At 48.0% G+C, this 25058-nt stretch overlaps 1 protein-coding gene across 5 annotated transcripts in view; it reads left to right on the forward strand.

Annotated features, from left to right (window-relative positions):
- The window catches only part of NEK11 (NIMA related kinase 11), a 377860-nt gene extending 363517 nt beyond the window's left edge, over positions 1 to 14343 (forward strand). For 3 of the 5 annotated variants that reach the window (XM_075587096.1, XM_075587095.1, XM_075587097.1), the window contains exon 16: positions 9217 to 14342. In XM_075587096.1, coding sequence (XP_075443211.1) covers positions 9217 to 9424 — 208 coding nt within the window. In that variant the 3' untranslated portion in view covers positions 9425 to 14342. Of the gene's footprint in view, positions 1 to 9216 lie in introns of all 5 variants that reach the window. The other 2 variants (XM_075587098.1, XM_075587094.1) reach the window with 2 other exon arrangements.
- Positions 14344 to 25058: the final 10715 nt, after the last annotated feature.

The raw sequence follows: 25058 nt of genomic DNA on the forward strand, positions 1-25058 counted from the left end.
GGCACGCTCCTCACCTCGTGCTATCCTGCTTGCCTCAGTACAACTCCTACCTCCTCTGCTGGCTGCTCTTCTGATCAACGCCGCCGGCCCGCCGCCGCTCCCATCATCTCCCTGCTGCTCCCACCATCTGCCCTCCGCCAATTCGCACCACCGCGTACCATCATATCCCCGCTGCGTACCATCATCTCCCTGCCGCATACCATCATCTCCCCGCCGCATACCATCATCTACCCGCCGCCGCTCCTATCACCTCCCTGCTGCCGCTCCCATCACCTCCCCGCCGCTGCTCCCATCATCTCCCCGCCGCCACTCCCATCACCTCCCCGCCACCACTCCCATCACCTCCCCGCTGCCGCTCCCATCACCTCCCGCTGCCACTCCCATCATCTTCCCGCAACCACTCCCATCACCTCCCCGCTGCCGCTCCCATCACCTCCCGCTGCCGCTCCCATCACCTCCCCGCCGCCACTCCCATCATCTCCCCGCCACCACTCCCATCATCTCCCCGCCACCACTCCCATCACCTCCCCGCCACCACTCCCATCACCTCCCCGCTGCCGCTCCCATCACCTCCCCGCAACCACTCCCATCACCTCCCCGCTGCCGCTCCCATCACCTCCCCGCTGCCGCTCCCATCACCTCCCCGCCGCCACTCCCATCACCTCCCCGCAACCACTCCCATCACCTCCCCGCTGCCGCTCCCATCACCTCCCCGCCGCCACTCCCATCACCTCCCCGCCGCCACTCCCATCACCTCCCCGCCGCCGCTCCCATCACCTCCCCGCCGCCACTCCCATCACCTCCCCGCCGCCACTCCCATCACCTCCCCGCCGCCACTCCCATCATCTTCCCGCAACCACTCCCATCACCTCCCGGCTGCCGCTCCCATCACCTCCCCGCCGCCACTCCCATCACCTCCCCACTGCCGCTCCCATCACCTCCCCGCCGCCACTCCCATCACCTCCCCGCTGCCACTCCCATCACCTCCCCGCCGCCGCTCCCATCACCTCCCCGCCACCACTCCCATCACCTCCCCGCCGCCGCTCCCATCATCTCCCCGCAACCACTCCCATCACCTCCCGGCTGCCGCTCCCATCACCTCCCCGCCGCTGCTCCCATCATCTCCCTGCCACCACTCCCATCACCTCCCCGCCGCCGCTCCCATCACCTCCCCGCCACCGCTTCCATCATCTCCCCGCCACCACTCCCATCATCTCCCTGCCACCACTCCCATCACCTCCCCGCCGCCGCTCCCATCACCTCCCCGCCACCGCTTCCATCATCTCCCCGCCACCACTCCCATCACCTCCCCGCCGCCGCTCCCATCATCTCCCCGCCGCTCCCATCATCTCCCGCTGCCGCTCCCATCATCTCCCGCTGCCACTCCCATCATCTCCCGCTGCCGCTTGCATCATCTCCTCGTCGCCTCTCGCATCATCTCCCCACCGCAGCTCCCATCATCTCACCGCCGCCGCTTCCATCATCTCCCCGCCACCACTCCCATCACCTCCCCGCCGCCGCTCCCATCATCTCCCCGCATCTCCCATCATCTCCTCGCCGCCGCTCCCATCATCTCCCGCTGCCGCTCCCATCATCTCCCGCTGCCGCTTGCATCATCTCCTCGTCGCCTCTCGCATCATCTCCCCACCACAGCTCCCATCATCTCACCGCCGCCGCTCCCATCATCTCCTCGTCGCTTCTCGCATCATCTCCCTGCCGCCATGTACCATCATCCCCTCCCACCTGACTCTGCCAACTGGCGGGGAGAGCGGGCCCTGGAAGAGCGCGGGACCCCGGGCTTTGCCCGGGCAATAGCTACGCTCCCGCTTCTTTCATTGTATATCATTTAGCAAAGACATGACTGATGTGTATAGTTTTGTAGCAACAGTGTCACTTACTATGCACACTGCGCATGCACACCACATGAGAACTCATTTCTGGGACATTAGGGAGAGAAAGGAGATTTTTATTTTCCACTGAATTGGGCATATTTAATCATAGGGGAAAGAATAAAAATACTATTTCTGCAGCCAAGAATCAGGGAGATATACCTTAGGACACGTTTCTATGCAAGAACACTTAATTTTATACATCTGAAGCCATATCTCAATGCTTATTGGGAAAATTGGATGTGACAGATATTTATGTAAAATACAAGTAAAGGAAAGAGGATTATATTGTCTAAACGTGTGACTTTTAAAAAGAAAAGAGAACAACGTACATTACTCTTCACCTTACTGTATGTAGCCACTTTTGAAAGCTAAAAATTGTAAGCCCTGTTATAACTTTGAAAGTGTGAATTTAATAGGTTTCCTAGTGCCTTCGAGCACTCAGTTTAGTTTGTTGCAAATTGTAAAGCAGACCAGGAAAGCAATTCTTTGAGCAGGTTTGATCTGTTTAAGTGTGGCCTACTTTCTTATGACAGTTTCCATTAGTTATACGGAGATACCAATTTGTCTGGTGAATTAATGCGTAGGCTGGGAGAAAAGAAAATCTGAGAAGTGTAAATATCTGCGTATGTTTTGACGGATATTTGACTAGATTTTGCCTAAGCCATTTAAGAATTTTTCAATAGCTTTTAAATAATAATGAACATTAGTGGAATAGACTACAAAGTGGATTGGTCAATGGTGAGATAGTTAAGGAGGAAATTGTAGGAGCACAATATAAACAATATTATAATACAATACATTATGTATTGTCTAACTAAAAATATGAAAATAGTTATACTGTAGGTTGAGCTAGTATGCCACAAAAAGGTAAATGTTCAGATGCTTGGACCCTGCGCCACTAATAGGGAAAGCCTGAAATTGGTTGATGTGAAGTGCTCAACAAATGAATTAAATCAAATGAAAATGTGAGCTAGAGGGTCACAATCTGAAACAAGTATAAGATAATTGACTGGGAGCAAAAGCAACCTGCAAGCTCTTATACAAAGATATAACAACAACAAAAACGCAACCGTTTTTCAATAATCTTTGGTGTCAATGTTTCATCAGGTGGGAAATGGCTCCGAATTGTTGGCTACTGAATATCATTAATATATTTGAAAATGTTTAGGGAATGTGAGACATGAATGTGTTTTAAAATCTTATACATGTGTAGTGCACTTTCCCCCACCCCCTGGGAGATATGGCAGCTACGGTATGTGTGGTGCTTTACCTGCGGCTCACAGGAGGCCTGAACCTCCACTGCTGGGAGCCTGGGGTGTACCTGATCACCGTGCCACCCCTACACCGTATCCACACCCCAGTGGGGTTTACCCCAAAACACTGAGGTGCCCCTGGGTACCCAACCACCCTGGTGTCCACAGAGTCAATCACTCACCCAAGTGTGTGAGACAGCGCTGCCCCACTAGCATGTGTATAGTTGGTGCACATCGTGAGGTGAGGTACCTGCCGGGTGCTCCAATACCCGGGCGCGCCGATGCTGTAAGATGGGAACCACAGATCCAAGGAAGGTATCCGTGAAGCCTACGCCCCTACGTTGGGTGGTGTCATGCGTGGACGGTATCACCATGCAAAATGTCTCTTTCTGTAGTTGGCGATCTGGTCCCAGACCACCTGATGCCAGAGTGAATCCGTGTCCTGACTGTGTCCCTCACTCTGGTACTACAGGGGCAGTGTCCCTATCTATGGGCCTGTCCCTACAGCAACCACAAGCTGAGGGGAGTCGGGCCTAGTTGGAGCCTAACAGGGGTGTATCTGGCCTATTGCAGGTGCCACAGACATACTGCACATACCACCTACCCTGATCTTGTCCCAGCTCTGACTGGTGTGGCTGTCAACGTGCGAAATGTATCTATTCCCTGGTGCAGGGAATACTGGTGCCCTATTGGCTGTGCTGGTCACATGGTGTCTCTGCCCCTAGGCATCCTGGGGATTCTAGTTCCCATGCAGAGCTTCTGTGTGCTGGGCGCCTTGTGCACTATTACTGTGTCTGCGTGATCGCAGCCACGATGGCATTAGTCACCTGGTTGCCTCCGGAGACCGGGTCGCCTGCAGCAGCCTCCCAACGCTCTCCCCCAGCCTCTGCTTGCAGACGCAGCTGCAGCCACAGGTAGGGGGCAGACGGGGGACCAGAGGGGACCCAGGCTATACATGTTCACTGTACCCCATACAGTGGAGGCTTGTTGTAACTTTCTTACCATAACCTAATTGTGTCTCTGGTTTGAAACCTACTGCCTAATTGACAAACTAATGGTTCCATATTGATTACAAAGCAATCATGAAGTAGTTTGCTTGCTCTGCGCTTCATTTGACTACTCTTGCTGGACAAGGTGCTTAATGCAAATTTGTGACATTTCAAGTAAAATCCACAAATGCATTAAGGGCTAAAATATTATTTGAAGCACCATTCATTACTGTAAGAATGTGATGAAATACAGTAGAGGCAACGTTTATTCTAACATTTGCCGTAAACTAGCCGGGTTACATTCTGGGTATGTGCTGGGTATGTGCTGGGCTAGTTTGAGGCACGTTTAAGGCATTTCTGCATTGACTAACGACCCATAGGATTAACACAGCAGGGATCCCTGGCAGTCCAATTCAGTTTGAATGGGACTGCCAGGGACCCCCGCTGTTAATCAATGCAGAAATGCTGGGGCTAGTTTAAGGAAAGTTTAAGGCATGTATTCAGAATGTACCTGGGTGTTTCCTGGGTTTTTTGGGGAATTGCCACTGGTTTTTGTTCGAATAAGAGTTGCCTCTACTGTATGGATTAGTATATGTTATGTTGAGGTCCTGGGTTTCATCAGATCCAAAATGTTATTCATATACTGTACATGAATTTTACAATGTGCATAATTTGGGCTGGTGAAAACGAATGAATATTTTGTCACCAAGGAGTAATGTATGTTTAAAACATGACACATTCTGCTATGTACATTCAATAGACAAGTAGTTGGCATCTCTGCATGTGAGCTAACCTGTGAATAGAGCTGTGAAAGTACTGTCTCCCCAGATCGCTATAAGTCGCTACATTTGTAATGTTAAAACATAGGTCATATTCTTACGTTGGTATTACTCAGTGACTCAAGGGGAACTTTGAGTAGAAAAGTGGAATCAGTCTTGATCCTATATCCATCTTGTAACCAACAAAGTGTTTCTACTACATTTCAGATTTACTTGATGTATGATGCTAAATGTGCTTTTGTTTTCTCATTGTAAGATAGAAGCTGTAACACGGCAGCACCCCCTGTAAGTTTAAACTCCATGATAGAATGTCTTGAAAGAATGCCATAGCGTACAGCAGATGTGTTGCTCACTAGGACAACATCTCACAAGCCCAAATGTCACCCGATAGTTACTACCAAGAAGGCAGATGTTAATATTTATAACACCTGCTGCTTTGCTAGCTGCCTCTGAGCTTGGGTATTTCTTGGCACTGATTAGCTATGGCAGTTTTAATATCTGTGCACAGATTAAATCAACATTTACCTCTGAGGTCACAACCTAATTACTGGATTTGAAAATTACTTTTTTTTTTTAAAGGAAGCAGATGATTTTAGAAACTACCCTGAACTTTTTCAAATGTTTACCAAATGTCACTAGGCTCATCTTCATAGTGATGGACTGTGTATTTTATTTCTTTCTTTATTTTAAACTAGCTGATATACCTGGCGTTGCCCGGGATTTAATTTTCCCACTCCCCCTCTGTCTCTGCTCCTCCTCTCTTTCTCCCCATTCACCTCTCTCTCTCCCCCTTCTCCTCTCTGCCCCCTCTCTCTTTCTCCCCCGTTCACCCTTGCATCTCACATCACTCTCCCCCCTGCACCTCACATCACTCTCCCCCCTGACCTCACATCACTCTCCCCCCCTGCACCTCACATCACTCTCCCCCTGCACCTCACATCACTTTTCCCCCCTGCCCCTCACATCGCTCTCTCCCCTGCACCTCACATCACCCTCCCCCCCTGCACCTCACCTCACTCCCCCCCTGCACCTTACATGACTCTCCCCCAGCACCTCACATCACTCTCCCCTCTCCTGCACCTCACATCAGTATCCCCCCCGCTGCACCTCACATGACTCTCCCCCCCTGCACCTCACATGACTCTCCCCCCCTGCATCTCACTCTCCCCCCTGAACCTCACCTCACTTCCCCCCCGCACCTCATATGACTCTCCCCCCGCACCTCATATCACTCTTCCTCCCCTGCACCTCACATCAGTATCCCCCCCCTGCACCTCACATCACTCTCCCCCCCTGCACCTGACATCACTCGCAGCGGGTTGAGGGTGTGTCAGCGGGGCGGGTGGCAGTGTGTGAGGCTGTGTTATGCGGCGGGTGGAGGGCGCGTGAGGCGACGGTTGGCGGGTGGAGGGTGTGAGTCGGCGGGGCAGGTGTGAGACTATGCGGCGGGTGGAGGGTGTGAGGCGGCGGGTCTCCCGCTAGGGTGGAAGGGCGCGTGAGGCGGCGGTTGTCCCGATGCTGTGTTATGTGGCGGGTGGAGAGCACGTGAGGCAGCGGTTGTCCCGCTGGTGTGTTATGCGGCGGGTGGAGGACGTGTGAGGTGGCGGTTGTCCCGCTCGTGTGTTGGGTGGAGGGTGTGAGGTGACGGTTGTCCCGCTGGTGTGTTATGTGGCTGGTGGAGGGCATGTGAGGCGGCAGTGGTCCCGCTCGTGTGTTATGCGGCGGGTGGAGGGTGTGAGGCGGCGTGGCGAGTGGAGTGAGGCGTGGTGGGTTGAGAGTGTGAGTGAGGAGGGATGGTACCTGGCGGTCCACGGTGTGAGGAGGCTGTGAGGGTGAGGGCCCTGTTTGCGACATCACCCCACCCCTCAGGCCAATCAGAGCATGAGCCGCCGCCAACCAATCAGCAGCCGCACAAACCCACAGGCAAAAATTTTTCAGTTTTATATATAAACATCTGTGTTTTGCCTGGATATCTGTGTGACAACTGCCCCTTCTTGCATTATATATATATATATATATATATATATATATATATATATATATATATATATATATATATATACACACACAAACAAAAACGATGAAGTCGTTCTATAAAGTGCACATGTGCGTTTGTGATAATAAATAATAATACAATATATATCTGACAATAGTGACTACCTATAGTGTGTGTTCTAAATAATAGATGTATACCCTATATACACAAATTATCTATACATATATACACTCAATGGGAACAGTGAATTATTAATCAAACCAATGTGTTCAAAGTAAAAGGATACAGTCCAAAGCCATACGATAGTGGTGGATCTTGCTGGAGCGAACTGCTGCTTTAAAAATGATGTCACATCATAAATACCTAAAAGAGAATGAGAAGCACAAGCTCCATAGCATGATACTGTAATAATACATTTATTAAAACAAAAAAGAGAACTCTCTTGGCCATGCACTCACAAAAGAACAGAATAAAAAGGGCATGTAAGAGATAAATCTCTATTGTTGGGACGTCACCGGTATACAGCGGGTCAGGTAACCAGTACACAGGAAGTCCCCAATCAGAAATTGCTGGATAATAAAAGATAGTCCTCACGCTGCAAATGTCCCAGATAATGTGGAAACACTCCAGAGCACCGCTGGAAGGGTGCCAGAAAATGGACTGTATCCAGAGGCACCTCACCGCAAGCAGTAAGCCCCGAAACGGGGGATGCCTGGCTTCACATAACGGGACAAGTGACCGGAGATCGCCGGGCAGCAGGTGATAGCGTGTATTCGCTTCCTCGTGGACACACAGACACACTCGGGTGACGTAAGCACGTCTTACGTAACGTACCAACGTGTTTCGGCATGTGAAGTGACTTCATCAGGGAATGGCCAATCAGCCTGGCTCACTGCTTATGTAGCCCCTGTTGCCTAGCAACATGTCAACAAGGCTAAAATAGCATAACGGCAGGCATAATGATATTGCACAGGCAGTGAGCTAGATGCAGGTGGGTCAAAAAAGTTTGGATAAACTTGATGTTACACAGAGATAGATCAATAAAATGAGTGGACACATAGAGAGTATATATCAAAATGGTGGAGATAACCTTATTGTGCAGTGATTATTAATTACATTATAATTTAAATCACAACTCAATTTGTATAAAAATTCTATACAATATTAAAGTACAATTGCGAAACATTACAATTTAATGTATAGAAAATATTTAGACTCTGTGGTTAGCTATTAGTGCAAGCTGAAATGACAGTCACTCTATACTTGCATCGGACATGCAAAAGGACTGGTAGCAATTGAGCATTTCTTGAGCGGAGATGACAATCTTCTAGACACACAATGTAGATTCCTACTCACAATTATTAATTTGATCTTAAACAATAACTATTTTCTGTTCAAGTATGTCTTCTATCTTCAGACCTGTGGCATGGCCATGGGTACCAGGTTCGTTCCCAGCTACACTAACCTCTTTATGGGGTTTTGGGAAGAGAAACATCTATTGACCAATGCGTGGCTGGGGCCGGGCCTGGTATACTTTTACCGCTACATCGATGACCTGTTGATCATCTGGGATGGGGATAGAGATGTCCTTGAGCAGATTCTAACCAGGTTCAATGACAATTACTTGGGACTAAAGTTTACACATCAGATTAGTTCAGATAAAATTGTATTGCTGGACCTATTGCTCACAATTGACGATGATTGTCTAATTCAAACAAGTTATTACTGCTAAAGGTGGTTCTACAAGCTATTGAATCATAAGGTATACTTAGTTTTTCACACATAGTTTCTCCATTTTGGCTTTATTTTTGTTAAATAAATCATGACACAGTGTAATGTCATGTGTTGTTGTTCATCTGAGGTTGTATTTACCTAATTGTTAGACCTGCTAAGGAACAGATGATTATTGTTATGTCCTGATAGGTAAAACCATAGAATTCAAAGAGGGTGTACTTTCTTTTTCACACAACTGTATATATACTGTATATACATGCATATATATACACACAGATGCGTTTACATTTTCCTGATTATATTTAATGCACCGACTTGCTGTTGATGCATAGCATCTCATTGTTAACGGAAAATTCTGTTTATTGTGTTATTTTATGTCTCCATTGTCAAGTAAGATGTACATACATGAAATGGGATGAACAACTAGGTTTTTATTCCAACATCTGTTTGGTAACCTAACCACCCACAGAGCTTTGCACGTCAAAATTAGTTACAGTATTTTTGATGTCTGTTTATTGTTTTTAACCTGATAACATATCCTCTGACCTATATTTTGTACACCTTTTTGTTTAGGTCAGCTGTGCAAAGTATGGGAGAAGAAACCTTTGAAAAAGTTTATAACTACCTCAAGTGTGCAAGACAAAATAATACCAGTGAAACAGAGATCAAGAAGTACCTGGAGACATTGTTTTCCATGTCCAGCGACTGCTTTGTGGTAGATCAGCTTCTCTACTTTGAAGAAGCACTTTTAGCTGCATCTTTTAAAGAAGGCGAAGTCTGATGTATGTATGTCTTTATTTATATAGCGCCATTAATATACATACACGTAGCGCTTCACAGCAGTAATACATGTGACAATCATATAAATAACAACTAATACAAATAACAGAACATGGGAATATGTGCTTCAGACATAAAGAAGATGAGTTCTTGCTCCGAAGAGCTTACAATCTAATTGGTAGGTAGGCAGAACGCACAGAGACAGTAGGAGGGCATTCTGGTAAGTGCGTTTGCAAGGGGCCAAGCTTTATTTATCAGGTGTAAAGATGTAATGTTTCTGGGTGAAAACCATATGCAGGACCAATGGCAACCTCTTTTTAGATAGAGATGATGAGTGACAACTCACAAATCAGCTGGCAGTTTATTGTTCCAAATATCGCATTGCCAAAAAACATTATGTAATTCACTGCAAATGATTCACTGAAATCAGCATTGCAGTGGTTTAAAAATGTTTTTTTTAAATGGCCAGTTGTGATCTTTTAATTGATGTTAGCAAAAGTCATTTGGGACATTAACTATACTGTATATTTGGATTTCAAATAGTTAGACATGTAAAATAAGTGGAAAAAAATGCAAGAAGTGCAGAATGTTACTTTTCACTGGAAAGTTTCTAATGTAATAATACAAAGCAAATGAATGCGCGAAACGCATCAGAGATTCCTTTCATCAGTTGCTCTGTGTTAGTCTGTCCATGTTACTGAGGAGCCAATAAAGTGTTTTATATTGCTGAGCGTTCCAGCTTCCGTCATTTTCCCTTCATCTCCAATCAGTGCATCGCCCAAGGCTTCCCCCATGGGATAAGGGGGTAGTCGAGCACACCAAACACAAGATGCAATAGGATTAGTGCAAAAAGATCATTTTAATGACTGAACACAGTCATAGAACATTCAACGTTTCAGTGACAATCATCTTCATCAGGGTTAACCCTCTTGTTCTATATGCTGTTACCCTGACTAGGTTTTTTTGCCGCAGCACTCGTATCTTTTTTCTGTTGTATTTACCTTTGTCCTCATTCAGTTGGGGCATCCCAAGTTGTATATATCCTGATTCTTTTGTGTTCCCCCATGGGGCGCCATTTTTTGCGTATTGCCCCGTTCAATGGTGAATTATTTGACTTCATGTGTATTTAACGTTTGTGGGTCGGCTTTATTTAATATTAGAGATAACTGTTAAAATAAAGTATTATTCTATAAAATTATTATATCCTACATTTAGTTAACTCTTAGAAACCAAGTGCCCTTGCGAACCTGTAAAATGTGTGTTTGATTCCTTTCTTACCAGATTAAACCAACTAATTTGATCAACTCACATTTTATTTGTGTATTATTATTATTATTATTATTATTATTATTAATAATCAGTTTTACCTTGACAAGGTTGAGTGGATATTCTTAGCCTGTTTGTCAGTGTAGTGATTTTACACCGTATTAAGGTATCGAAAGGCACTGAAATCCCTATTGCTAAATACATCATTACAAAGAAAAATATGCTCTATGAAGATTATTGTTAATTAGGATTAAGAGTTGAATATTAAGACAAAATTATAGAGAAAGAAGGTAGAATTGATCAGGTCACTAATCATTTTTCTTCCAGTATTTACCCAAATTGAAAACAGCAAGTTAAAGGATCCTATTTACAAGGCACAGTTTTACTATCTTTGCTACTTTTTGATAAAATTATATATGATTTTTTTTAAATCCTAAACATTCCTTTAATGCATTACATATTTTTTATTACACAACTCTATTAAAGAAAGTCCTCCAATGGATATTTGAAACTTGCAATATACGTGTTCTCTTTGAAGTACAATAATATGGACCATGTATATACTCTTTTTGATTCAATGGTGGTTTGGCTTTGCATTTTCCAGCTGTCAGATTAGGACATCATGAATTGAGCGTCTGTGGAATTTAACAGTCCTATTAGTCTAGGAAGCCCAGAATGGGCAGATAATCAATAGCCTGAGAAAGAATGTGTAATTGTAGTGTTGTGCGAATTGTTCGCAACATTTTGCAAATCCTTTGAAATTGGCTGTTTTTTTGCAAAAGAATATATATAGAAAATGGGACGTTTCTCAAAAAGAATTCAATTGGTTAGGTAATAAAATATGCAAGGCCACATGAAACTTGGGGGAGGGGCACAACAGAAAGATATCATAATGGGCTAAAAAATATGTATCAACATGTATAGAGGTGCATGCTTTCAACAGTTTGGTCACACTGTGAAAATGTTATATGCTATATCTGAACACTGAGGTTATAATGAGTATATTGATGTATTGGCAATTAATGCTTTTGCTGCCCACTTATTGAGCCTTTCTGAATCGCTGTAGCTATTTTTGGCTGATAACCACTAAAAAGCCGCGATAAGTGGGTTATGAAGGCTACTAGCATAGGCCCCAAAATGTTTGTAAAAAATGTGCAATTCAGCTCATTTTTTAAACAATTGTAGCTTTTCACAAATTTTTGGCAAAAATGGCAACATTCGCACATCTCTACAGTTTAGTCTCATTAAGATATGTTTTTTTTTGTTTTACTTGGTTCAAGACCCAGCTTGAGATAATTCATTAATAGAATGAGGTTATAAAATATTTAACCAACAAAAATGTTTATCCTCACGGTCGAAGGATTTATCCTTAAAAATATAGGACACACCGGTTACACATTTCACAGATACAATTCTTTAGAGCTTCAATCTGTCTTGTTTAAAACATCTCATATATCTATGAACTACTGTAATTCTTTTAATAAAGGCTTATTTCTTTAGTTAAATTCAGAACAATGTGTTACACATATGATTGAATGTAGAATCAAAACTCATTATGTACCATTTACTTAAAATAATTTCACACAGCAGAGCACCTGCAGCTCGTTTGGAGCAGCAGAGCAGGAAGCTACATGCTGCGTTGCACAGCAGAGCCACTGCGGCCTACGCTGCGCTGTATAAATGATAGCGTGGCAAGTAAAAAGTGTGCATTGCAGGACAACTGCAGGTGTAGTTGTAAAGCCTTATGGGACTTATTCATTAAACTGCGGTAGTCCTATTGGGGCACTAGTGCACTAAAACTCCCTATAAAGAACATACTCACCCCTAACTGTTCAGGGGACAGCTACTGTAATAAGATTTAAAAAGGAACAAGTCTGATGGATATACTTGCTCTTTACAAAACAGATTTGTAATCCCCAAGCTGATCAACCAATGTACAAAAGATGAATCGGGCTGACGCAATAAGACATACATTCGAATTCTACAAGGAAAACCACTCATACCTGTATCTCCATCAGATAAATCATACAATATACTGTATCATTGTACAGTGTCATATACTTGTAACACGCTGTTCTTTTTCTCTTACCTCCTGTTTTCTGTACAAATACATAAAATCCTCAATAAAAGAAGAAAAAAATCCCTATGCAGTCCAATGGGAGTTTTTTGTGATAGTTTCCTGATTTGCACTATCACAGTTTAATAAATAACCCCACATACTGTATGTTATCACGTGCAGCAAAGCCATTTACAGGTACATGGCAGGAATGTTACCACGTAACAGGTGAACACACTAGCGCATGAGTAGCAGGCAGCACGCTGAACACAGTACAGGCAATGTAATGATTAAACAGAAACACTTAGAAATGTATAGGCAGGGATGCAGTTGCAAATTGATTCGCTTGGCTGCAGAAGGGCAAAGGGGACGCTTGTAAGACTCTTCTGGAACCACTACCCCCTCGCATGTCAAATACAGGATATAGCGTTCCAATTATTTCCATTATTTAAAGTAATTGTTAAAAGAAAAAATGCAACTCTAGTATTCTAATCCTTATGAGTAACATCAGTGTATTTATCTATCTAGACAAGCAACTCTTTACTAAATACAGTGTTGAAAGATCTTGTGATAAACACTTCTTTTTACATGTGATACAGTACATGATAGTTTCTAGTTATAGCAGTTCATCGCTAGACAGTACACAATAGGAATACGTGTCTGTTGCTGCTTCAGGTAAGATGTTAAACAGTTCAGCCATCTGTTTTTATGGCACATTCAGACACTTTTACAAAATGTGACCCTTTCTCCTTCCTTTTTAAGATACAGCTGTTAAAATTGGGGTAGGTGCTATGGCACGGATCCTTATTCTTAAACTTATTCAAATGCAGCAAACTTTTAGAATTGGTTAATGTGATAACTTGTTGGCAGATGAAGGAGTGTACAAAATATAACGGTGCCGAGCAACTACAGGAAATAGAGATTTGGGGGGCTGTGCATGACAGTCTCCCAGCTGCAAATGGGGAGAAAACTGGGGTGAAAAAATGTCATTAGATTTTTCTAATGAAAATCCCATTAAAAGTCAAGGGACTGAAAAGACTAAGGTCGCGCGTATACTGCCCGCGATGGGCGATGCGACGGGTGACGTCACCCATCGCCGTCACCGCTAGCGAAAGTTATATTTCGCTTTGCGGCGGCGTCGAGGGCTTCCTGGCATTTGATTTGTTCAGGGGCTGTCACATGAGGCGACAGCCCTTGAAAAATCAAATATTCCCGGCTTCCAAAGTCCACGACGTTGCTCCGTCGCAATGCCGCCGTCGCGCTTACTATAAGCGCACGCGGCGGCAATGTATTTGTTTTTGGGTGGCGGCCCCGTCGCAGGCACTATACGCACGGCCTAAGGGGGATAAAAGCTGAAACCCTTTAAACTATCAAATTAAATTCATTTTCTTCGTTGTTTAGGATGGTCTAATATAAACTACATATGAATTTCCGTGGTGAAATGTTGTCTTTTGCTTTCTCTTTTCCTCGCCTGGTCTTTTTCTTTCTAATACTCTTTTTCTGTAAACTACTATTGTGTTAATTAGCTTAGCATATTATTCATTGATCCTGAACCATGTCACTGTTTAATGTCTTCTTCTAATGGAAAATGCAATCTTATCAATAAAAGGCAAAAAGCAATGGGTTTTCTTTCTTTGATAAATCTTGTGCAGTTTTTTTGCTCCCTTTTGTAGCCATGAGACTTTAATAAATGACCCCTGTGATTTGCTGAAATATTGATGGGATCTGGGAGAAGGATCGCCCCAGCAGGGAAAGGAGATGGAGCACAGCCGTGCAAGCAAGGAGTGAATCTGGGGCCAAAACGATCTGATGAAAAATTCTTTATTAATAAGACAACGTGGTGCAGACAAGTAAAACATTCCTCCCCCCCCCATCACACTCACCTCCCTCCCCGGTGCTCCACTCACCTCCCTCCTTCCCCGGCACTCCACTCACCTTCCCGGCGCTCCACTCACCTCCCTGGTGCTCCACTCACCTCCCTCCCTCCCCGGCGCTCCACTCACCTCCCCGGGCGCTCCACTCACCTCCCCGGCACTCCACTCACCTCCCTGGTGCTCCACTCACCTCCCGGTGCTCCACTCACCTCCCTCCCTCCCCGGCGCTCCACTCACCTCCCCGGCACTCCACTCACCTCCCCGGCGCTCCACTCACCTTCCTCCCTCCCCGGTGCTCCACTCACCTCCCCGGCGCTCCACTCACCTCCCCGGCGCTACACTCACCTCCCCGGCGCTCCACTCACCTCCCTCCCCGGTGCTACACTCACCTCCCTGGCGCTCCACTCACCTCCCCGGCACTTCACTCACCTCCCTCGCTCCACTCACCTCCCTCCCTCCCCAGCGCTCCACTCACCTCCCTCCCTCGCGCTCCACTCACCTCGTGCTCCACTCACCTCCCTCCCCGGCGGGGGGACAGGCAGTGGGCTAGCAGCCTGCTGCTGCCACGCGGCACCTAAGATGGCGGCGCTCGGAAGGACCCCCTTCCTCCCTCACGGATTAACTAAGATGGCGGCGCCCGGAAGGAGAGGTGTGTGTGTGTCCCTGTGTGTGTTTGACACTGTGTGTGTGTGTGTGTGTGTGTGTGTGTGTGTGTGTGTGTGTGTGTGTGTGTGTGTGACACTGTGTGTGTGACACTGTGTGTGTGTGTGTGTGTGTGTGTGTGTGTCACTGTGTGTGTGTGTCACACAGTGTGTGTGTCACTGTGTGTGTCACTGTGTGTGTGACACTGTGTGTGTGTGTGTGTGTGTGTGTGTGTGTGTGTGTGTGTGTGTGTGTGTGTGTGTGTGTGTGTGTGTGTGTGTGTGTGTGTGTGTGTGTGTGTGACACTGTGTGTGTGTGTGTGTGTCAGATGGGGGGGCAGGAGCAGAGAAACATACAGGGGGAGTGGAGAGGAGGGAACCGGAAATTTTAAGCAACCCACCCCCCCTCCTATCCACTGTCCCCCCCATCTCCTGTCCACTGCCCCCCCCTCCTGTCCACTGTCCCCCCCTCCTGTCCACTGTCCCCCCCCTCCTGTCCACTGTCCCCCCCCTCCTGTCCACTCTCCCCCCCCTCCTGTCCACTCTCCGCCCCCCTCCTGTCCACTCTCCCCTCCTCCTGTCCACTCTCCTCCCCCTCCTGTCCACTCTCCCCCCCCCTCCTGTCCACTCTGCCCCCCTCCTGTCCACTCTCCCCCCTCCTGTCCACTCTCCCCCCTCCTGTCCACTCTCCCCCCTCCTGTCCACTCTCCCCCCTCCTGTCCACTCTCCCCCCTCTCCTGTCCACTCTCCCCCCTCTCCTGTCCACTCTCCCCCCTCCTGTCCACTCTCCTCCCCCTCCTGTCCACTCTCCCCCGCTCCTGTCCACTCTCCCCCCTCCTGTCCACTCTCCCCCCTCCTGTCCACTCTCCCCCCTCCTGTCCACTCTCCCCTCCTCCCGTCCACTCTCCCCCCACCCCTCCCGTCCACTCTCCTCCCACCCCTCCCGTCCAGTCTCCCCCCACCCCTCCTGTCCAGTCTCCCCCCACCCCTCCCATCCACTCTCCCCCGACCCCTCCCGTCCACTCTCCCCCCACCCCTCCCATCCACTGCCCACCCCCCCTGATCACTGTCCCCCCCTCCCATCCACTGCCCCCCTCCTGTCCACTGCCCCCCCTCCTGTCCACTGTCCCCCCTCCTGTCCACTGTCCCCCCTCCTGTCCACTGTCCCCCCTCCTGTCCACTGTCCCCCCTCCTGTCCACTGTCCCCCCCCTCCTGTCCACTGTCGCCCCCCTCCTGTCCACTGCCCCCCCCTCCTGTCCACTGCCCCCCCTCTGTCCACTGTCCCCCTCATGTCCACTGCCCCCCCTCCTGTCCACTGCCCCCCCTCCTGTCTACTGTCCCGTCCCCCTCCTGTCCACTGTCCTGTCCCCCTCCTGTCCACTGTTCCATTCCCCCCCTTATGTCCACTGTCCCGTCCCCCTCCTGTTCACTGTCCCGTCCCCCTCCTGTCCACTGTCCTGTCCCCCTCCTGTCCACTGTCCCGTCCCCCCCTTCTGTCCACTGCACCCCCTCCTGTCCACTGTCCATCCCCCTCCTGTCCACTGTCCCCCCCTCTCCTGCCCACTGTCCCGTCCCCCTCCTGTCCACTGTCCCGTCCCCCTCCTGTCCACTGTCCCGTCCCCCTCCTGTCCACTGTCCCGTCCCCCTCCTGTCCACTGTCCCCCCCTCCTGTCCACTGTCGTCCCCCCCTCATGTCCACTGTCCAACCCCTCTCCTGTCCACTGTCCCCCCCTCCTGTCCACTGTCCCCCCCTCCTGTCCACTGTCCCCCTCCTCCTGTCCACTGTCCCCCCCCCTCCCTGTCCACTGTCCCCCCCTCCTATCCACTGTCCCCCCTCCTGTCCACTGTCCCCCCCTCCTGTCCACTGTCCCCCCTCCTGTCAACTGTCCGCCGTCCCCCCCTCCTGTCCACTGTCCCCCGTCCCCCCTCCTATCCATTGTCCCCCGTCCCCCCCTCCTGTCCACTGCCCCCCCCTTCCTGTCCACTGTCCCCAGCCCCCCTCCTGTCCACTGTCCCCCGTCCACCCCGTCCTGTCCACTGCCCCCCCCCTTCCTGTCCACTGTCCCCAGCCCCCCTCCTGTCCACTGTCACAGTCCCCCCCTCCTCCCCACTGTCCCCCCCTCCCCACTGTCCCCCCCTCTCCTCCCCACTGTCCCCCATCCCCCCCCAACTCCTCCCCACTGTCCCCCCCTCCAACTCCTCCCCAATGCCCCCCCTCCTCCCCACTGTCCCCCGTCCCTCCTCCCCACTGTCCCCCATCCCTCCTCCCCACTGTCCCCCCCCCTCCTCCCCACTGTCCACTGTCCCCCCCCCTCCTCCCCACTGTCCCCCATCCCCCCTTCCTGTCCACTGCCCCCCCCTCCTGTCCACTGTCCCCCCCTCCTGTCCACTGCCGCCCCCCTCCTGTCCACTGCCCCCCCCTCCTGTCCACTGTCCCCCCCTCCTGTCCACTGTTCCCCCCCCCCTCCTGTCCACTGTTCACCATCCCCTCCCCCCCCCCCCTCCTCCTAGCGGGAAATTTAACTCACGGGCAACGCTGGGTCTCTCAGCTAGTTCTACATATATGTGATTAGTGTCCTGACACATTTGAGCACTGTAATCACAGAACTTTGTTCTATATACAGTATATTGATGGGATCTGTATATTAAGCTGCCGATATTTACGTTTTCATGTGCTGCATAAATCTTTTATAGCATCAATTTACACTGGCAAGACTTATGAAGAAGTTGGTACTGTAATTGTGTTTCCTAAAGTCAAATGACGAGAAAACCAAAGGATTATATAAATTGGTATTTTTTAACTAAAATGAAATAAATAATTTGCATCAAGAAAAAAGAAAACCTGACGCATTTCGTTTTTTAACACGTCACTTCATCAGTTCCTCTGATAAAGTGATGTGTTGTCTAGACTTCAGTGGGAATTCCATGTGATAATTCCCCAATCAGCACTCTTGCAGTGGAAAAAATAACACATGAAATCCATCAGGATTATTTATTCTGCAAAGGGGTTGCAAGTACTTTCTTGTATACTACACAATTACAGGAGTGAAAACGAATACTAGAACGAGTGAGTCAGCAAGTGTACTCAATACCAATAACAAAATAGTGTAGAGATTGGACTATAAAGTAGCAATGCAACCAATCACCCAGTGGAAACAAATTACGCAACTAAATGGTTCCTATAAAGGTAAGTCTAACAAAATGTATCATGTGGGCACAAAAACAGATGTGCATGAATGTCATATGAGCAGCACTAGTCACATATTTCAAAGAATTACATATAGTGTGGGTCAGAGGTCAAACGCTCCTATAGTGGATCACAGAAATGTCAAAAGTATCTCTCAGAGGGCTATCCGGTGGGGAGTGGGCCCCAACAGCAGTTAGACGGCCTCTTACCTTTTTATGTAAATAGAAGCACGCCCAATGCCGGATTAAGTCCCAATAAGAAGTGATGATGTATTAGGGTACAATAGAAAAATCAAGGACTGCATGATGAATATGTAATTAATACAACATAATTGGGGCACTCATACAGGGAAATAACACAAAAACAAATATAAGGGGGTGACATTTCGGGGTGAGAACCCCCTTCTTCTGGCTAGTTCTCACATTATACAGTAGGAACATGGTACTTCCCCTCTGTTTTCTCCCAAAGTTAAATAGTTTAAAGATCAACTGAATTGAAATATGTACAATCACTTAACATGTGTCCCTGTATCTCCAGTCCTGCTTAATGGCTGAACTTAAAATCTTCATTAAGCCACAGAGTGCCAAGCTGATGTATCCACCAAGCCTCTTGCAATATTCTGTCACAGTCACCACCATGATGCAATGTAGGAATATATAGAATATAGTCACTCTGGGACACACTCCTGATCTTCCTTTAAAAGGTGACTATTTCCTGTCTCCTGGTTTTCCAGACAATGCGGTTCCACCACGCTGTAGGTATGTTCCTAATCTGTCTGTCTTGCAGCTTTCTCTTTCCTGCAGCATGCCCATACCTTAGCTTTCTTTGACTATACGCTGGTCTGCCCTGATCCCGGCTTACCAAAATGTTGTTCCTGACAATGACCTGACTTTACCCCAGCTTGCCTGACTATGCTTCTATCTGCTCCTACAGTACTATGACTCAGTCTTGTTTCATGGTGCTATTGTGCAGTGCCTATCCTGCCTCTAGTTCCCGGCATCCCTGCCTTGAGCCTGTCTGCCCTGAATCCTGCTGTGAATGTATGCATCCTGTCTCGATCCACCATTTATTGTTGGCTGGATCATCATGCTTACATAGTGCACGCTGAGAAAAACCTCCAAATTTGTTTACATGGAAAATCAGTGTAGCCCTGTTATAATTGTGTGTATACTCTGAACAATGCAGAGTTGGTTTGCTCCACCTATCACATGGTGCAATGGGAAATGGGAGACACTTGCCCTGATCTGCCTGGAAACACATGACAGAAGATATGGGATTGGATGAGCGGAATATTGGGTGGAATGTTGGCGCAGGCTGTCTGTCACATTGAAAGACACAAAGAAAAGGTCCAACTGCCATTCTGGGAGAGGTAGACAGAGAGAACATCCAGGTCAGTAGTGCAACCAGGAGGTGTGCAAGGGTGCATTTTCACCCCCAAACCCTCCCAAGAATTTCATATATTGGAGCAGGGTGGCAGAGGAGAAAGATAGCGTGAGGGAGTTGTAGTCTGGCTCCTAATGCAATGCTACAACTTAGAAAGGCAGTAGGACCACAAGTCCCAGAATCCCTTGCGTATAGGGGCCCTAGAAGGAGGAGGTCACTTGCCAGGCAGCAGCCATTCAGTGCAGAGGCTACCTGCCAAGTGATCTCCCTCTGAAATTGTTTCCTCGAGGAGGTAAGACGTGCAGCCACTTCCCCTATCTGTCCATTGACCCCTTCTCCTGCACCCACTGCTCTCTCTCTGCTTACTGCCCCATCTCCTGCACCTTCTTACCCCCTCTCTTGCACCCACTGCCCTCTCTGCCTCCTCTCCTGCACCAACATACCCTCTCTCCTGAACCCACTGCCCCTTTCTCTCTGCCCACTGCCCCCCTGTCCTGCATCCACTTACCCTCTCTCCTTCATCCACGTCCCCCTCTCCTGCATCCACTGCCCACTATCCTGTACCCACTTAATCCCCTCTCCTGTACTCCCTGTCTCTCCTCTACCCAATACCCGCTCTCTGACCCCTCTCCTGCATCCACTGCCCTCTCTCTGCCCCCTCTACTGCACCCACTTACCCCCTCTGCTGCAGCCACTGTCCCTCTCTCTGCCCACCGCACCAACTGCCCTTTCTCTCTGCCCACTGCCCCCTCTTGTACACACAACCCCATATGTCTCGCTCACTCATGCAATCACTGCCCTCTCCCCCTCTGTCAAGCCTTCATGAACCCACTGCCCTTCTATCTGCCCGCTGCCCTCCTTTTTCTCCTCCCCCTCTGAACTCCATGCTGTTTCTCTGCCCACTGCCTCTTTCTGTTTCCCTCCTGAATCCACTGCCCTCTGTCTCTGCACCACTGTCCCCTCTCGCTCTTCCTCCTGCCCCAGTGCCCCTTTCTGCCTGCCCCTTTTACCCACTGACTCTTGTAACCACTGCCCCTCTATCTTTCTCTTGCACCCACTGTCCCTTTCTGTCTTCCCCCCTGCACCCACTGCCCCTTCTGTCTTCCCACCTGCACCCACTTCCCCTCTTCCTGCACCCACTGCCCCCACGTCTCCATGCCCCCTTCACCCACTGCCCCTAGTGAAATATCATCCAATGATATCTCATAAGGGGAAGAATATGTATGTTCCTAATCTGTCTGTCCTGCAGCTTTCTCTTTCCTGCATGCCCATACCTTAGCTTTCTTTGACTATACGCGGGTCTGCCCTGATCCCGGCTTACCAAAATGTTGTTCCTGACAATGACCTGACTTTACCCCAGCTTGCCTGACTATGCTTCTGTCTGCTTCTACAGTACTATGACTCAGTCTTGTTTCATGGTGCTGTTGTGCAGGGCCTATCCTGCCTCTAGTTCCCGGCATCCCTGCCTTGAGCCTGTCTGCCCTGAATCCTGCTGTGAATGTATGCATCCTGTCTCGATTCACCATTTATTGTTGGCTGGATCATCATGCCTATATAGTGCACGCTGAGAAAAACCTCCAAATTTGTTTACATGGAAAATCAGTGAAGCCCTGTTATAATTGTGTGTATACTCTGAACAATGCAGAGTTGGTTTCCTCCACCAATCACATGGTGCAATGGGAAATGGGAGACACTGTCCCTGGTCTGCCTGGAAACACATGACAGAAGATATGGGATTGGATGGGAGGAAGACTGGATGGAATGTTGGCGCAGGCTGTCTGTCACATTGAAAGACACAAAGAAAAGGTCCAACTGCCATTCTGGGAGAGGTAGACAGAGAGAACATCCAGGTCAGTAGTGCAACCAGGAGGTGTGCAAGGGTGCATTTTCACCCCCCTCCCGCCCCCCCCCCCCCCCCCCCCAAGAATTTTATATATTGGAGCAGGGCGACAGAGGAGAAAGACGGCGTGAAGGAGGTCCCCTGTCACCTCTACAGGGAGTTGTAGTCTGGCTCCTAATGCAATGCTACAACTAAGAAAGGCAGTAGGACCACAAGTCCCATCATCCCTTGCGTATGGGGCCCCTAGAAGGAAGAGGTCACTTGCCAGGCAGCAGCCACTCAGTGCAGAGGCTACCTGCCAAGTGATCTCCCTCTGAAATAGTTCCCTCGAGGAGGTAAGACGTGCAGCCACTTCCCCTATCTGTCCATTGACCCCTTCTCCTGCACCCACTGCTCTCTCTCTCTGCTTACTGCCCCATCTCCTGTACCCTCTTGCACCCACTGCCCTCTCTGCCTCCTCTCCTGCACCAACATACACCCTATCCTGAACCCACTGCCCCTTTCTCTCTGCCCACTGCCTCTGTCCTGTTTCCACATACCCTCTCTCCTGTACCCACTTATCCCTCTCCTGCGTCCACTGCCATCTCTCTCTTTGCTCACTGCCCACTATCCTGTACCCACTTAATCCCCTCTCCAGTACTCCCTGTCTCTCCTCTACCCAATACCCGCTCTCTGACTCTCTCCTGCAACCATTGCCCTCTCTCTCTGCCTCCTCAATTGCACCCACTTACCCCCTCTGCTGCAGCCACTGTCCCGCTCTCTGCCCACTGCACCAACTGCCCTTTCTCTCTGCTCACTGCCCACTATCCTGTACCCACTTAATCCCCTCTCCTGTACTCCCTGTCTCTCCTTTACCCACTACCCGCTTTCTGATCCCTCTCCTGCAACCACTGCACTCTTTGCCCCCTCTACTGCACCCACTTACCCCTCTGCTGCAGCCACTATCCCTCTCTATACCAACTGCACCAACTGCCCTTTCTCTCTGCCCACTGCCCCCTCTCTTGTACACACAACCCCATATGTCTCGCTCACTTATGCAACCATTGACCCCTCCCCCTCTGTCGAGCCTTCCTGAACCCACTGCCTTCTATCTGCCCGCTGCCCTCCTTTTTCTCCTCCCCCTCTGTATCTCTCATGAACTCCCTGCCCTGTGTCTCTGCCCACTGCCTCTTTCTCTGTTTCCCTCCTGAATCCACTGCCCTCTGTCTCTGCACCACTGTCTCCTCTCGCTCTTCCTCCTGCCCCCTCTCGCTCTTCCTCCTGCCCCCAGTGCCCCTTTCTGCCTGCCCCCTTTACCCACTGACTCTTGTAACCCCTGCCGCTCTATGATTCTCCTGCACCCACTGTCCCTTTTTGTCTTCCCCCCTGCACCCACTTCCCCTCTTCCTGCACCCACTGCCCCCACGTCTCCATGCCCCCTGCACCCACTGCCCCTAGTGACATATCATCCAATGATACTGTATCTCATAAGGAGAAAAATAAATTCCTTCCCGACTACAAGAATTGGCAATCGGATTTCTCCCTGGAAAAACATCCTTCCCATGTTTACTTATTTGGTATATCCCTGTATACCTTACAAAAATTACAAATGTTTTAAGCACATTTCCACCCAAATATCCACCCTTAAACTCCCACTGCTGAAATCCCAGGTTTATTGGACAGCAGGAAACGTTATAACACTCACAGTGTCCCCGGGTTATTGTGCTTCTAAGCTACCCACGGTTTTCAGGGGTAACCAGTTGGGCTTCACCTTTATTATGAAGACTGGCTACCCCTACCATCACAGCCGGTTTCCCCCTTTCAAAGTTGAGGCTTTAGCCTAATATTTCTGAGGGTTCACGTGTGAAGAATGATGATGATAATACACTACAAAAATAGTTTAGATTTATATAGACGGATGGAATTATTCAAAGGGTTTTTTTGGCCTTATATTTTACAAAATGGAATTAGGGCTTAGAGGGTGTTGAAAGGAGCCACACAACAGTTTCTAAAAGCAGGGGCGACAGCTCCAATGCCAAAAGAGTGCCTTGAAAAAATAGAAGTCCCAAAGGGATTTGAGGACCTTTAGGATTAATTTTCTTTTCCAGGCAGATTGTCTGCTTGGTGAATGTAAGGTGAAACTGAAAATAAGAGAGAATGTCTGTTGCTGCATTGTAGATGTTCTGTTCTGGGCTGGCTGGGGCACAGTAAGCTTTGACAGGCAGATCAACTCCTCCCCTTCTTTCATGCAATGATGGAATCCTCTTTGAATGTCTGATTTTTTTTATTTATTTACAGGAACCATCAAATAGGAATGAAGGGAAAACTTTCCAAAATGCACAAAATAAGGAGTATGGTAAAAAAAAAAAAAAAAAACAGCAACAACAACAACAGCAACAGCAACAGCAACAACAACAACAACAACAACAACAACAACAACAACAACAACAACAACAACAACAACAACAACAACAACAACAACAACAACAACAACAACAACAACAACAACAACAACAACAACAACAACAACAACAACAACAACAACAACGCTATCTCTAAGGGAACAGGGGTGATAAAGCTCCAGACTGCCAGAGCTGAGAGTACAAGCTACAATACTGACCAAGAGGCATGGAACAGCAGACCCTCCCCAGAAGCAGAAATAAGTTGAGACAAACAAGACTCCAGGGGAGGGGGAAGAGTAGTTGCTGATGGCAACAGGCTGATGGACAGTTCTAGTAGAAAGATAAATAGAAGCAGAGGAGAGAGGAAGGAGAGGAACTGAAGCAAAGGGTTTCTAAGGAAGGGAAAAACACAGAGCTGGACACAGCAAAAGTTTCAGGTGAAGGCGTTTATTAATTGCCACAAGTACAGGTACCTGTACTGTAAGTAGATACACAACATAAGAAATGTGGCAATTAATAAACACATTCACCTGAAACTTTTTGCCATTGGAAAATGATGTAAATTATTTTGTAGATGACAGATAGTGACAGGTGAAACATCTCGTATGACCACGTTTGAAAAAGGTTTTTTGTTATCAATAATTGATGGATTATATGTTTCTTTTTATTTAATGGGTGCCAAGATGTTCTTAATACTTTTTGCTTTTCTATATTCTGTACAACTTTGTACTTTTTTTTATAAATATAATCTTTAAAACATGGATCGCACAGAAGTATGTCCCAATGTTTGTTTAGAATCTATTGGATTTTATTAGCTGATTGTATCTGTTGATGAACATTGCAGAACTAGAGTGGAAATTGTGAGAGTTCTGAGAATGTTTTCCTATATTAGAAGAATAGTGTTTCTCTTTTTTAGTGAGACTATTCTTTTTTGTGTTACCCAAAAGGATATCTCAATTGAGTGAGAGAGCTTTTTGGTATGCATTCTCAATCAACCCATCTATCT

The sequence above is a fragment of the Ascaphus truei genome, chromosome 2 (assembly GCF_040206685.1).
Source record: "Ascaphus truei isolate aAscTru1 chromosome 2, aAscTru1.hap1, whole genome shotgun sequence".
Lineage (NCBI taxonomy): Eukaryota > Metazoa > Chordata > Amphibia > Anura > Ascaphidae > Ascaphus > Ascaphus truei.